This window comes from Malurus melanocephalus, unplaced genomic scaffold (assembly GCF_030028575.1).
Source record: "Malurus melanocephalus ecotype Western Australia unplaced genomic scaffold, MMel_1.1 scaffold_5, whole genome shotgun sequence".
NCBI lineage: Eukaryota > Metazoa > Chordata > Aves > Passeriformes > Maluridae > Malurus > Malurus melanocephalus.
The window spans coordinates 5093556-5109722 of NW_026623237.1; the positions used below are offsets into that span (position 1 = coordinate 5093556).

Below are 16167 nucleotides of genomic sequence, written 5' to 3' on the forward strand. Positions count from 1 at the left end.
GGGAATCAAACAAAAAATGGCACTAACTTGCACAATTACCATTACCATAATGTGCAAATACTTCAAGACAAAGAAAAAGAACATATAATTMCTGTGAAATAATACTCTATTTTTAAAAGTTATTATTTTCCATTCAAGAGTCAAGGTTCATTTAGGTCAAGTGTAACAAATTAGACAAGCTGTAGTTATAGATACAAGCTGCTATTTCCTCTTTCTTACATTATCTTTAATGCATTTTGAATTCTTGAAAAAACACAACAGTCCAATTAATTTTTTGATTTCCAGGTAGTACAAAGAAGCCAAAAGAGATCTGAGCACCAAAAGACTGAGTCAAGTCTGAAATACCAGACTGTAAATCTGAAGTTACAAACCTCTTTCCCAGTTGGAGGAAAAACTAGAATCGTCAGTGAATATTTAGATGAATTTTCAGTATTTCATTGTTAAGAATGAGAATAAGAAAAGGAACAGACCATCCAAGGCTAAACACTTCAAATAAAATTAAAAGAAAAATAAAKTTWAAAAAMGAAAAACAGCCATGAAAATCCTCATGAATACTAGCAAAAAAATCACTGCCTCTCTCACTCTTTTAGGTTTCCATGTAAAAAATGCCAGAAGTCTTTCTAAAATAAACACACAGTCTGACAACATGCTGGATTTTCTAGGAGTTCTTCCAGAATACTGAAGCACTAAACAAAGGTACAAAACAAACTGACAGTGCTACAYGGAGGCAACTTGAAGATTCTCTTCTCATTGTGCAGATCTCAGTAAACTGAACAATATTTTGCTTAAGTGACTTAGCAGCCCAAAGATTGTCAAAATAAGATAGGAATTTATACAGTAACAAGATCTTCAGTTTCGCAAATGAAAAAAAGATGAAATGATACTTAATTTCCAGAAACACTCACAAGGTTAATCAAGGAGACAGTAAAGAATCACAGGAGGAGGGAAAAATCCCACAGATAAGAATAACCATAAAAAAGGTATACTGACTGTACATTTACTTTTTCCTAACATGTATTAGACAAGGTATGTCTGTTCTCTAGGTGGCAAAGAAACAAATGACAATAGAATTTACAAGATGAATATGCTTTTATATTAGTCTCATATTCATGACTAAAACAGTTTATTATTTATGTTTAAATATATCCATAAAAATAAAACTAAATATATGGGATATGTGAAAACTAGAGCACAGAATTATATAAAATAGGGCTGTAAAAGATTTAYGAAATTCATCTAGGACATCTACAGTTACAAGTCCAACACACTCTTTCTAGTCAAAACTACGCAAAGGCTGTGGTCATCCTCCAATAGAGGGTGAGAAAAAACTTTTTGGCAATAAAGGAGAGCCAAAATAGCTTTTGTTTTTCATTCCATTATTTTCAAGAGATTGATAAAACCAATAATAATATCTTCTGAGATAGCCACCTATGTTTGATCTTTAGTTTTCTACCAGGAGAATGCACATTAAACTTTTCCTCCAACCAAAGTCTATTGCAAGAATATATGTCATCAAGAATTGAACCAGAAAAACACATTAAACATCAAGCCCTGAAAGAAGTAGCGTCTAGATGTTCAAGAGGAACAAGAAACCCATAGAGAAAAAGAAGTCCAGAGAACTTTCTAGCAAGTCTTGCTTTACCAGCCTAGTCAGAAGCATGTGTTTGTGGCAGAACAAAGGTAATATGAAATCATAACGTCCAAGAAGTGGGCTTTTTTTCTAAAGGACCTTTTTTCAACTCAGTCACCATAGAATAACAAAAAGGCACTTAAGGAAATAAAGTATTTTAGATGTTGTGGTTCAGCCTTGAGACCATATACCAAGACCTCTCTTAGGCAGTCAGTACATCCTATTTTCTGTAAGCGTTGAGAACTAGAGTTTCTTTTAAAAAAGACCCAAGCAATCAATTCTTACACTTACTGCTGCTATTATGCCAAGGATAATGGTCAACATTTTCATGTCCTCTCAAAACAGAAATTAGGAAATAAAGCAGCCYAAAGAAAGGCATTTAGATAATGTACTTGCTAAAGGAAAAAGAATACCTGGCACAAATCTCATATCATATGTGAAAAAAATCTAAATATGTGACTGAGCTTTTCTTCTCCCAACACAACCCAGGCTAAACTTTAATTTCCCCAGGACACATATTGCCTACAGTCAATGCGAAAATAATTTAGAAAAATCATATATGTGGGCTCTACAACATGACTCAGAGTGCCAAAGCAACTTATAAAACAGAGGGAAGGAAAAATGCCCAAATGCTTTTGTTAAAGCATATAATGAAACCCAGCTAGATTTAAAAAGAAAAAATCAGCTAACAAATGTACTAAAACCAATTTCCATAATATTAAATGCATGTGAACACTGCTGCTTACAGTATGATATTTTGTTTTCCTTTCTTGACTGTATYTATGAAGACTCACACTATGGCAGTGCTGAACCTTATTGTTACATGAGAGATGGACTGCAGAAGAAATAAATTCCTATTTTCACACTCTATTTCTCTTTCATAACTTATAAAATGAGCTTTGCAAGATATCAATCAGTAGCAAAAAGAATAATCCCCCAACTAAAATTAAAATTCAAGATAATCAACCCAAAGTCCTAGTAATGAAATTACACCAAAATTCTGTCACTCACTGGAGCAGAAAACTGCATAAAGAGATACTCTCTATGCTATCATCTGAACAGTAACACAAGGAATTTTATTTCACTCTGGAAATACCTTCATAGAAARTACTTAGCCCTAAGAATTCACATTGCTCTGCTTAAAAAGTCAGCTTGATGGGAAACRTCATGATGGAAGCCATTTTATTAACTCAAATTCAATGGAAACCTAATTATGGGGCTAGGTACAAGCACTGATTTGTTCACTTGTCACACTTAACTGCTTCAGTGGAAATGTGCAGTATATATATATGTATTTCAGAATCTGGTACTCTTTTAATATAAGATAGTCAATTTAACTTATTTAAATTTGAGGGAATTTTTTTATACTGGTGAGTTACATCAGAAAAGGCTACAATAATCTGAAACAGAAGTACCTTGCCACAAGATAYTTGCASTGAAAGCATTAAACTTAAAAAACWCAAACCCTAAAAGTATGTTTCAGAAATCCTGAAAACTCTATTTTAGTGTAGAAACAAATATTAAACTAATAGTCTTTCATTTGTTGTAATTAGTAACATTAGTAAGCCAGCTGCTGCATTCTTCATTAGTTTTATATTAGTAAGGCTCTCAATAATATTTCCATGCACAATTTGTGCTAATCAAAACTGGAGCATGGATGATCACAGCTAATTTCGCATGGCAGGAAAATCACTGTCGTATGAAGATATCTCTTTATAACTCATGRAGATCCAAAATGCTTCCCTTTTTCCCCTTTTCTCTTGTATGTTGTAAGGTAAAWTGCAGAGCATAAAATATTTATTATATAATGCAATTAAAGTAGATGAAGCCTCCAAAGACAAATTTTCATTGACTTCCATTATTTTAGTACTGCAAGATTCTGCCCTGAGAGCAGCAGACCTAACTTACACTAATAAGAGCAAAGATGTGCTGAAGTACATTGCCAGAACCCTGCTGTATCAGAAAAAAAYAGTTTTCCCAATAGAAATTCTCCAAAGGAGGAAGAATATGGAAGTATGAAACTAAGACCCATGTTCTTGGAAAAATATCAGTAAACAAAGAATGGGGCTTTCTTTCTCAGTGCTCACCAGAAAAAGAAAACAAATAAAAAAAAAATCCCCAAACAAGCAAAAGATTACACACGCACAGAAGTTTTTTTAAGTCAAGTGAACAGTATTAAGACTTACAACATAAAACTAATTTTGATAGTGGCCTTTTATATATTAACATGGTACAAAAAGGAAGGTATTAGAGTGCTGATCCAGGCAAGTTTGAATACCAGAATGTGAAACCTCAAGCTGTGTCAAGCACAAGTCCTTATGCTTATGCTTGGAAGAAAACTCACAGTAGAACAGTCATAAACAGTTGGGATGGAAAACGTGTTAAACTAACAGTGCTCTTTCATTAGTGACTGTAAATCAGGCCCAAGTTCTTGGTATAGAGTTTCCCTCTTCATATATATACATTATTTTTGTAAATAATGCAAACACACACTGTACTGCAGCTTAGAGACAGCTTTTACATTATCAACTTTATTTCTTTTCTGTTGCTTTCCACCCTTCACAAATTCCTCTTTAATGGAGACTGCTTACTGTTTAGCCCACGCATAAATCACAAAACCCTTCTATCCACATTACTTCAGATTCCATGCAATTCTTCTGATAGCACAACTGCAGAATGATTAAATGAGCACTGTGCTTCTTCACTTCTACCCATTCATTAAATAACACACACCTATATTTTTTTTTTCAATCTGCTTCTGAATCAGTCGTTTGTTTGGATGAACCAGGACATAAATTAAACAGCTGAAGTACATCAGAAAAGCACTCCCAGCCAACTAAGAGTATGTTTTCAAAGTGTGGAGCTCTCAATAACTTAAAGGATGCAGAGTCTCAAAACACTGATTTGGAAGTACTTGYTTTGACCTTGCTTTATGTGCCATGATTCATTTCTGGGAGAGCTTGTCTTTTAACCTCTGATCACTGACATTGTATGTTATGTATCAAAATTAAGTTCACTTAAAGAACAATTAATTTTGTGTGTCAGCTGTGAACTCTGTMACAAGCAAAAATCCAAGTTTCTGAAAAACAACTGTTAGCAAGGCTGCTAACAAGGCAGCTACTGAAGCACTTGTGGTAATCAGTGTTGCTGTTTTAATTGAAGAAATTTGTTTAACTTGACTTTGCAATAGTTTTCCTATTGGTAACACATTCCTTTTTTCATATTGGTAACATACCATTCCTATTACTACTCATTTGATAACAGTATTTTTGAAATATATTACTTTTGAAAATTAAGTTTAATAATGATTTTTAAAATGATATTTAAATAGGAACATCATATCTCTACAAATTTTATGAATCCATTGATCTAAAAACCACGTGATAGTTGAAGCAGAATGAGTATTACATGTAAGAATAGCTAACTTGAACCTAAGTTAGCTTCAAGTATGCACTGGTATGGGAAGACCATGGAGATTCTAAGTAGTGGATTTTATGAATAATGCTATGGAAGATAGGAGATAAAAGGGAAGATATTTCCAGGCATTGTTGCCAATTGAATGACAGAAGATTAAAGTGCACAGAATACATCCAGCTTGCCCTGAGAAGAGCTGTTATACATTACTGACAGGTAGTGCACATGACAGCATAATTGACATGTAAGGAGGATAATGCTGTATTCTGTATCCAGGAATAACTGCTTAACCTCTATTTCATAAAAATGTGCTAAATCCAGGGTGAAATAATAATAATTAAGGTAACTAAATAGTGGAACCAGTTACATAAACCTTTGTACAATTCCTTCACTAGATATTTCATAGAGTAGTTTTATTATCACAGCCCTGGTGTAGGCTGCATCGATTTGCTGCAGTCTTAGAACAGGGAAATAAGAGCAGGAAGTCCTTGAGACTCCTGCATTTCTACAGTCCAGAAGATTTTTTACACTTTTTCAAAATATCTATACAGTACTATAACAACTACATATTACAGGGGATTCTTCTGAATTAGACRGCTACCATGTGGCAAACAGATGTAAGATGAGTTTCTACGCAGTTGAAAATAATTCATTTCAATGATGAAATGCACACAGCTCTAAACCTTTGTATCAGTAAGAAAAGGGGTGGTTTGGACTGGACAATAAAAAGACCAAGACTGGCTTAGAAGGGAAAAGGGTGCCTACTGCCTGTAGTTCTACATATGCACTCTTTTTTTTTTATTTATTTTTTAAATTTTTTTGCAGAGAAGAAACATGTCAAGTAGCTTGCTGAGTAGATTTCCTTCTTCAACAGCACTTTATAAAAACAACACAAAATTGTGTACATAAAGGAATGCTACTCACTGSCAGCTAATACTTTTGGCTGTAACAGTAGTTATGTTCTAATCACTGAAGTATATCTAAAAGTAGCAAGAGAAAATTAACCTTTAGTTTATCAACATTTAAAAAATCTTATTATCTGTAAGGTAGGAAGAACTTGAAATAAAATGAAAGGATATAGGACAGGCATAACAAGTGTTCAAAGAAGCCAAAAGTACTCATGTGGATGAACACCATGTGGATGAACACTAAGATATTACTAGAGTTTAGAAAACAAGAGTAGTTTTGAAAAAAATTATGTAAAGTATCACTTACAGCTTATTAATTAGRTGTATAAGCTCAAAAGAAAAAGATTTTCAAAAAGTATTTTAAGTGCCAAAAGATGCAAACAAGTTTATAGTGGCAGTTTCAGAAGAATTCAGCTGACTGAATGTTCAATGAATTTCAGTGAGATTCAAAAAGCTTCTRTGATCAATTTTTGGTCATATATATTTGAAACTTGGCTCCAATTTTTTTTTAAAACATCTAAATAATCAACTGAAGCTATGTTAAGTTTTCTCCATGCACCTCAATAATATGAGTTACACCATATTTCACTATTATTCTTGAAACTATATGACATTAGGKGACAAGTATAATTTTGCACACTAGAAAACAGAATACAGTACATTGTCTACCTCCCTCCCATCCCCATGCTGAAATTAACTTGCTGTCCATTGAAAAGAACTTTGCAGCTTATTATCTCTCAATAGTTTAAAAGAAAAAGGTCATCAATTTAAATGAGATATTTTTCCTATATTTAGTGGCCTCGGGATAAAAAGCAGGATTACAGRAAAGTATTTACACTATAAGCATTTAGCTCAGGTAGCTGCATTAGGAATCTGAGCTTTCTATGCTGTAGCTAAAGATTTCATCATATGTAAATGAAAAAAATGTCCTCTACCAAAAGACATTGATTTAATAACATTCTAAATCAGGCATCTAAGCAAGCAGTTAATGTAAGACATTTTAAGACTACTTTGTAGCTAAATTAGCTTCTTTTCTCTTGAATATTGCCAACACAGCTCATGTCTGTCAATCTGCTCACTTCTACACAGATCTACTGTCTGCAAAGTTGTGTTGACAAAAGGCAACRTGATATGCTTTTATTTTTTCCAACTTGCAAAGAAAATTGAACACTGATATCAGCAAATAAAAACATTTGCTCCACTTTGTAGAGAAAGCCATTTGTTCAACAGCTTAATTCTGAGTAACTGTTAAAGCTCTATATTGTACAACAGTGCAATATTGTTAATACTATGATAGCATRCAGATGTCACAATGTTGAAACAGAAAAATGAAAGACAGAAGTAATGAGATCTCCAGGACTTGAGTAAGATGAACAATATATGACTGTTGCAGTAAAAAATAGAAGTGTCTGTAATAACATATGTATTTGAAAGAAATAAGGTAAAGTTATTAATAAATTTAAGTGCTAAGCCAGTACTTCCGGTCCTGTTCTTAGACATTTCCAACTGGCAAAGGCTCTGGAAGCGTGGGTGCTCTGGAACACAGGACCTTGAATTGAAATCCTGACTTTCTGGGCACACACTGTAAATTGCTAGTGCAGTCATTTATATTATTAAAAAAAAAAAAAATCCCAAATGATTCAAACAAAAAGGACTCTCGATTTTACTTTTGGCACACAATTCACAAAAAAAAAAAAAAAAAGGTAATTTAATTCTATTCTAAAGCACAATGTAGAAGCCTGAAAGGGTACAATGTCATTGTATTTGCGATGTATGATGTTATTTTCTATTTTTTTTTAAATAGTTCAAAGAACCTCTTTTTCTATTTTTTTCTTTCCCTTAAATAAGAAACTAATTCTCCAGCTCAAAGAAATATTTAGATCAGCCCTTACAGCTGAGGAAGTAGAAGGTAACATCCAAAGCAAGCAATTCAGATTTGGAAGCATGTTATGAAATACATTCTGAACCACTTATGTAGTCTAGCTGAATTTTTTATGCTCTGCTTTTTAGATAAACAAAATGACAGGGGAAGAATTCCTTTACATTTAACATTTATGAGAACAAAATAATAAAGTCAAAAATATGACATAGTAATGCAAATTCTCACCATTTAACACAGAATTCTGAACTCCAGACAGCTGGAGCTTTAGTCACATGACTGATAAGTTGTGTCATATTATAATTTACCATTCACAAGAAAAGTCAAGAGCATTTGTTTTCTTTTTTTTTTTAAAGTTAGTGAATGGCAATGTAACATTGCAGTGTTTATAAGGAAAGCTTATTTGATAGATTTTTTCCTACGATTAAATGAATGAAAAAAAAAAAAAATCCCTGAAGAGAATGCTTTGATTTAACTGAAGAAAAAAACAGTGAAGAATGAGGAGAAAAAAATATATATATTCATATACTACCTTCAAATATTTAGCAATTTCAACTGTATTGAGCAGCCCACCAATTTAATTTGGAAGGATCTGAATGTAAACAAGCGTAATGAAGCTCACTATTCCAAGAAACATTGGGCATTTCTTTACTTTGTAAGTCAAGAAACAGAGAAAATATACTTTTCACATATTATTAATACTTATTTCCCAAGCAATCAGTAATATTTAATTCCTGCAACATATGTAGGGAGAAAAAAACCCTTTGCAATACCATAAGCATTTTGTTAGAGTAAAAAAATATTGGAACTACACATGCACCACTGGACTTAGTCTCATTTTGGCATTTGTCTTCTACTAAAAAGTGCCTGACACAGAGTTGTGTGGGGCAGAAAATTAATACGTACTCAGTGCATGGAGTTTTCACTGACAGGTTTTGTGCCTTTGACCATCTATGCTCAGCATCAAAGAGTAAAAAAAAAACAAACCAAGCTTAGAATACTTTCAGCAGATTAATTTTGCTGTGATCTCTGTTAAAATATGTATGATTCAGAAAAAAAAAAAAAAAGAATTAAAACACATCCATTTTTTACAAGACTATACTTTGTAATGCTTCTCCTTATCAGACAATTATTTGCAATAAAATTAGTCACAATAAGACTAAGACTTTTGTCAAAGTCTAAGAATTTGGAAAAGAACTCTATAAACTTGAATTATTTATATAGATATTTATAAATACGTGTTGAGACACAGTTTATTGAAGTTTAAACAGAAGGCATCCTAAGAAAAAATCTCTAACTAGGATTTGAAACCCATAATGACCTTAATTAGAACTTCCTGTGTAATATCTTTAAAAAGCAATACAATAATAATAGTAATAGTAATAGTAATAGTAATAGTAATAGTAATAGTAATAGTAATAGTAATAGTAATAGTAATAGTAATAGTAGTAATAATAATAATAATAATAAATAATAACCACCACCACCCCCTACAATAAAAGTCCCTTAAGAACCATAGAACCATTCTTGGGTGGCCACTTGAAATAAAGCCTAACACAGTACGTTGTGTTATCACCTATACCATGGATGTTTTCCTCTTCTGCCTGTCATAACAAACTGATGTGTATGGCTCCTGATAAATAATATTATTTAGCTTTCATTACACATGCAAAACTAAATGAAAGTCCCAATATAGGTATTTCTCGGTAATAGTCAATCATTATTTTATCAGCCATCATCCAGGTCAATACTTGTGTTTGGACTACTCACTTGTATATTTATTCTTTAATGTGTACATTAAAGTATATGTACTTTAACTCTCCAGATAATGAGTAGCTCCAAACTCAAATGGCCAGTCCCAATAAACAGAACTGCCATGAAGATTTGCTGTATTATGTACTGATACACTCTAACTGGAGACAGAACTCTTAGATGCTGTGTGCTGATGGTCATAAACACAGAATATTTATGGACCTAACGCTCAGACATGTAAATCAGCATGGTCACAAATGTTATTGCCATATGAAAGCAAGCCCGAAAAGAATAAATGTTCAAAACCACAGAAAGATATTTTCATTGAAGTAGTGGCTTTTTATACTATCATTTAATTATATTTTCATTGGGTGTGTGAGAGACATCAGTTGTTTATCTGTGAGCTTTCTGTTTGCATGAACACATACAAATGCAAAACTCATAAACCCTGACATTTGATATTTTCCTCCCCTTGAACTGTTTTAGAAAAGTTTGACTTAACTTTCAGCATTCCAACTGCAGCCTAGGGTACTAACAGGCCAGTCTGACTCTTGTACATAAGTTATTCTCTAGCACTCTTTGCTTTTGTGTTTGAAAAAATCCTGTMCATACTTTTTATTTTTTTTTCCACTTTAAATCATATTAAAAAAATTATCCCTGGCAAATACCATTATATGGCATTGATAATTGATGAGGTTAATTGTTTGAGACTCTTCCTGTTTATAATTGATCCTCAGCAAAATTATTACATCCTAGTCAGCAGTACTTAATTGCTGTTCTGTATTTTAATTTCACAACATTTGCTCCAAGAAACAATTAATTTTTGAAACAAATGAACACATGTGCTACATGAGCCTGAGTAAATACAAATAAATGATAAATCCAGAAACCTTAAAATTTTGCATTGAACTAATGCAGCTGAGGTGCTTGAAAGTTATTTCTCATTATGTGACTTAGAACATATAGAAACTCATTAAAGTCTCTACTCTGCCACTTTCCAGAGTAATGAGATGCAAAATTTCATGTTATGCTCGCAGAAAAAAACCTTTTCTGACTGTGTAATCCACTATATATTAAGCTATATAGATAAAAAGTAAAAAATGATACAACTAGTACACTTTTTACACTCTGAAATCAGGCCTCCCAGATGTATGCTATATTGCAACTGTATGCAGATAGTATATTCCTAGTTTTCCTTTGTATATTTATAGTGAAACATTTAATCAGCCATTAACTGATTCCTATTTATAAGACTGCCATTTCCCTGGCAAAAAGTCAGGCAAAAATCTTAGGATATAAAATTCCTGAGTGTGGTCTTATTTCCAAAATCCCAGTTTCTCTACACGAAGTAAGCAGCAAAAAGACCACAGTGGAAAATGCATGTGACAGGTTTTTACAATAATATTAGGAAAGCACTTATTGAAATGAATATATAGATTATTTAAGTATGTCTTAATAAAGTCACCAAAGGTCAGTCATCTTCTGAAGGGTAAGAAGAAGGGCTTCTTTTTACCCTTCTGTCAGGATAAAAAGAAACTAACTAATAAGGGCATTTAATTCTGCATATAATGAAAAAGAAAGGTACTTTTCTTTCCATGGCTAGTCTTGATCTCATCTATTCCTACTCTGTAATGTTATTTGTGCATTTGACTCTCATATGTTTGGGCAGATGATAAATACATATTAACTCAGTAGGAAGYGCAGGAACATTTCTGGTAAGGAAAATATATTGGTAACTGCTGATGTAAAYGATGAATGATGAGAATCTGCATGAGAAACTCAAGGTTCAAGGTAGCAGCTTGACCTCACATCCCCAGACTCTCCTATGTGTCAGGGGAAATTGCTAGCACTGGTAGTTGTCTTCTGGACCAGTCCCAAGAGAAATTAAAGGCTAAAAATTCTCACAGCTGCAATTTGGTTACTGTTAATGTATTAATAAAAGAAAATTAGGAACTTTTTACTTTCTTTATAGAGATGGGGTACAGAGATTAAATAGGTCTACCCTACAGAATCAATTTATCAAGCCTGGAAGTTGAATTCAGTTCTAGTGAACATTTAGATCTAAATAAAGACATTACCTGTAGAAAGTTCTTACATGCTGTACTGATCTGTTACCAAAGTTGCAGAATGTTACAATACTCGCGTGAATTAATACTGTGTTTTTAATAGCAGATTCAGTTAAAAAAAAAAATTGGCTTTTAAGATGTTGATTAATTGTGGATCAGGACTGTGAGATTTCTTTTGGTTTATGTCAAACTAACACTGCACCAGGACACTTCTCAACACAAGAATATTTCTTGAACTCTACTCAGATTGCATACACAGTTTTGAGAGTGACTATTTTTCATTCTGCTCTATTATACAACACTTCTTTTTGCCTGGCATTGGACAGGCATTCCCATCCTTTGCATTTACTTCACTTCCTCARTGCTGAGGCTGCAAAAACACAGCCAGCAGCCTCATAGAGCTTTTCATGGAAATCTGCCATTCCATACTGGCACCTAACTTCACTGTATTATTCACTCAAGGAAGTTAAAACTCTGAGATTAATTTAAATATTTATGTTAATAAAGAAACTGATGAAAAGTATAATAATAAAAGAAGAAAAAGAAACAATGTAAGCCATTACTGAAGTAGCTCTTCTTGAGAAAGCTCTGAWGTTCTTTGCTTGCCAGTCACCAGTGCCAACTCATCCTTCAAATCCTGGATCTCCTTTTTCAGCTGGATAATCATCTACAAACAGCATAAACCAAAAGGCATAAACCAAGCATCACTTATAAATTAATAACTAGTTTATGATTTTTGCAGTAGAAGATTGAGTTTAGGTAAATATTATAGTTTAGTTTTCTCTTTTTTTAAACAAAAAAAAACCTGTCAAAATGGCTTAAATACACCAAGCACCTTTTTTTTTTCTTTTTCCGTTTATAAACCCAGGAAAAGTTTTCCAAATTCAGTAAATTTTTGTGTTAGAACACATGGCTGTATGGGAAGAGTTCAAAAGATTTTTTGCAAAAGAGAAWTACAATTTGACATATAAAGAGTTTTTCTTACTAGTTTCGTCTCTTAATAATGAAAACACATTTAAGAACTGAGAAAGGGCATTAGAGAAAGGGCAACTACACAACAAATGTGGTTTTTTTACCTTCCGTTATAAGAACACAAGTTTCAAAATGCTGTCTTAATTTTAATCTTAACTTTTCTTCTTTTTCATGYGACATTTTGCTGTTATTAGAATTATAGCATACCAGTAGGATGCATCAGTTGCTAGCAACAAACTGATAGCATAAAGCAACATAATTAAATTGCATTAATGAATAGTAATGTGAGAATATTACAGGGAGAACTGACCTAGACTTGAAAATTCTAAGCAGTCATTGTTGGATCTATACTTTAGGAATAAATGTCTGTATAAAATGATAAAATACATTCTTTGGCCACGAGTGAGAGAAGTTCAAAGACAAGTCACTTAAAAGTACAACAGGTCCAAGTTCATCTTCTTAGATAAAAAGTCAGGAGATCTCCATTATGAAGAATAAAGTTCACACAACAATCAGACTTAACTCAGATTCACCAAGAGGTATTGTGAACTCCCTTTATAAAGTATTTGCTCAACTCACAGATGACAGACAATAAATTGTGCCTTGCCAATAATTTTCAAGCAATTTAAAAATGCAAATAAATGCATTCATATTGCAATTTATAAATTACAAATAAATGGCRAAACAATTGCTGCCAATATTGTGGTCAATCTTTATGAAAAAATCTTAAATACAGCACTTGACTGAAAAATAAGGTTGCATAATTCCTGGGAATACACTTAAGATGGGCAACAAATTCCACAGTGAGCACAGGGCCATATAAACTTAAGGTACYTGTGTTCCCCTGCCTTTTCCACAAGAGGGGATGGTTTTCTAACTCTCACAAGTCCACTTTTGCTTTACTTGCTAAATAATCCTGCAGAGCGAGACATACCAAACTGTTGGAGTATAGCTCCACAGGATGTAGTAAATGTTCAGGAGCCTRAATGTGTTTTACCTCAATCAAAGATTTCTGTGGCCATGGGAGAAATGTTTTGCATGATTTTCTACTAGAAAGGCTATGTAGAAAAGAAAAAAGAGAACAGCAAGACAGAAATAAATTGTTCAATGCCTATTGGGTTTATTTTTTTGCCTTTTTATTTTTTTTTAAATCTGTGATGCTGTTGCTATTAGTAATTGCTTGGGAAAAAAAAATAAAACCAGCTGAAAATTTGACAAGGATATTCCATTCCCTTTGAACTTCAAGCACAAGAGACAAATAAAAGCACAATTATTAACAGTGACTGAAATATGCTAATTGCCATCAAGTAACAATGGATCATTAGCTATAGAAACCCTGAGATTTAGACAAATGCTTCTTATGTTATATAATCCAGCATTCTGCAGATTCTGGAAATCCTATTTCTGTCTCCTTTATTTTTTTTCCCTAATGGTAACTTCACGGAAATCTTTCTTCCTAGCTGAAATGTTCCTTGAATACATTTCAGGAAGGACTCAGTATCAGTATATTTCTTAGCCTTTTAAAAYAMAAATTGTTTCAGYGCAGCAGTGTGCCTTCATCWAGTGACYAGTAATCYTAGTAGAATTTTTAAAGATTTAGAATTATATAATTATCTGGGACTACTATTTAGAAACTATCACTCTGAAAAAAATCACTAGGATATAATCAAAGTGACTTTCTCCTCCGATGCTTTAGGAGCTGAGAAAAACTTCAGAGATTTGATAAAACTCCATTTAATTATAATGGTGYCCAAAGGGAAAAAAATCAAAGTGGTAGTTGTTTTATAGAAAGAAAAATGGAGCTTGCACRTGAAAATTTTAATGGGATGTTTCAATATAATATCTTCAACATCAATTTGACTGCTATTGATTAATAAAATTTAAACCAAGCAGTCTTCTTTCCCCTGTCCCCAGACAACTCTCACCAATCTGGGGTCAATTTCTTCATTAAGAACTGCTTCATTCTTAATAAGAGCAACTCGCTGTGCAAATCTGCAGGTTGATATAGATTCCTGGAAGAAGAATTTGAAAAAAAAAAAAAAAGAGAGGAGAGAATTTCAGTTATCTTTGCACCAGGTAAGTAGACCAGACTGCTAATGAAGCCATTAAACTGTGTTTCTATTTTTTTTTTTTAGTGTTTTACAGAAATATTCTGTCATTTCATATTCCAAAGTAACAATATTCAAGGGAAATTAGGTTAGCATATTAATGWCAAGGTCATATAAAACTATTAAATCCTATATTTTATGGATCAGTTAATCCCACTTMATCCATTGACCAGCTGTGTTTCAGGTAAGTCCCCAGCTTACAGGCACTACAGGATAAACAAAGCCATGCTACTCAGAAGGTAATAACTTTTGAATTATGAGAAAAAGAGAAAACTAACTAAAAGTTTTTATATTTTTTTGTGAAAACGGGACTGGATAATTTTACAAAAGAAAAAAAAAAAACAACTGGGAAAAGAGATGAAGACAAGAAGAGTAGAAGTCCAGGACAATTGAGAAACAATTAGGGAGAATTGGCACTAGGAGGCATACAGGGAAACTGAAATGCCAGATAAAAAACTGTCAGAAGAGCTGGGGAGAAGCAGGAATCTGCTGTTCCTGTGCAATGATCAGCCAATGTAATTTTAAGTTCTATAAATATATTAAGTACAGTTATATGTACAGTACCTGTATATACATTTCCACTAGATCTCTTTGTCCTGTTCAGTGTGAAGCATATGTTAAATTAATGAGTATCTAATCAATTCAGTTCTCAATGTTCAATATTTTRGCTTACAATTTGTTTATTCTATACCATCAAAATGRTAATCAAGTTAGACATCTATTTTCCTRATAATTTTTCTAACATGTTTATCATCCCAGCACCTCAAGGYTTTGCAAGAATGAATCAGTTAACCCTCTTTGCCGCAAGTGTGTGGAATGATTACACTTAACAAAAAGAAACTGAAGTCAAAAGTACCAAAAAATTGCATTCCTTTGTTGTCATTCTGTGCTCGTATGTTCATCAAAACAGCTTCCACTCAGCTTCAGTTACAGCTATATTGAGTAATATATCAAGAATTCAGAATCAACCTCTTCGTCCAAGCATTCCACAAAACTAGCACAAAAAATGTGGTGTAGTGATCCAAGAAACTCTGTACAAACTCATTGGTAGAGGTAGGAATATAAWCTAGTTCTCTAGGATAATAATCCGTCATCTTCATATGAGCACCCTTTCTTACTCTGAAATCTGTTTCCTTGTTTTCTTTACAACAAACTCTAGATCCTAAGGAAAGTGGCTTTTATTACACAACTTCAATTCATACTGAGGGGTAGTTCTGTCTTGTGCATTGYTTGTGAAGGCAATGTGTATCCAATGGAAAAAACAACACACAAACCTAACAYAACTATGGATAATGTCTAATGCAAGYATCCTAATTCTGACATTTTCTAATRATTAGTAATTGATTTATCATCAGTTTATCTTATTCGGACATAGCTTACTATGCATCCATATTATTTGGATATATCAGATTTTGGGGAGCAAAAAGGGCATTTTGTT

General features: G+C 32.9%; 1 protein-coding gene across 1 annotated transcript in view; it reads right to left on the reverse strand.

Moving 5' to 3' along the window:
- The window catches only part of KIF6 (kinesin family member 6), a 147032-nt gene that overhangs the window by 86799 nt on the left and 44066 nt on the right, over positions 1-16167 (reverse strand). Inside the window, exons 9-10 of the mRNA XM_057370983.1 lie at positions 14547-14633; positions 12213-12316 (exon numbers count right to left, since the gene is read on the reverse strand). Of these exons, the coding sequence (XP_057226966.1) occupies positions 12213-12316; positions 14547-14633 (191 nt within the window). The remainder of the gene's footprint in view (positions 1-12212; positions 12317-14546; positions 14634-16167) is intronic.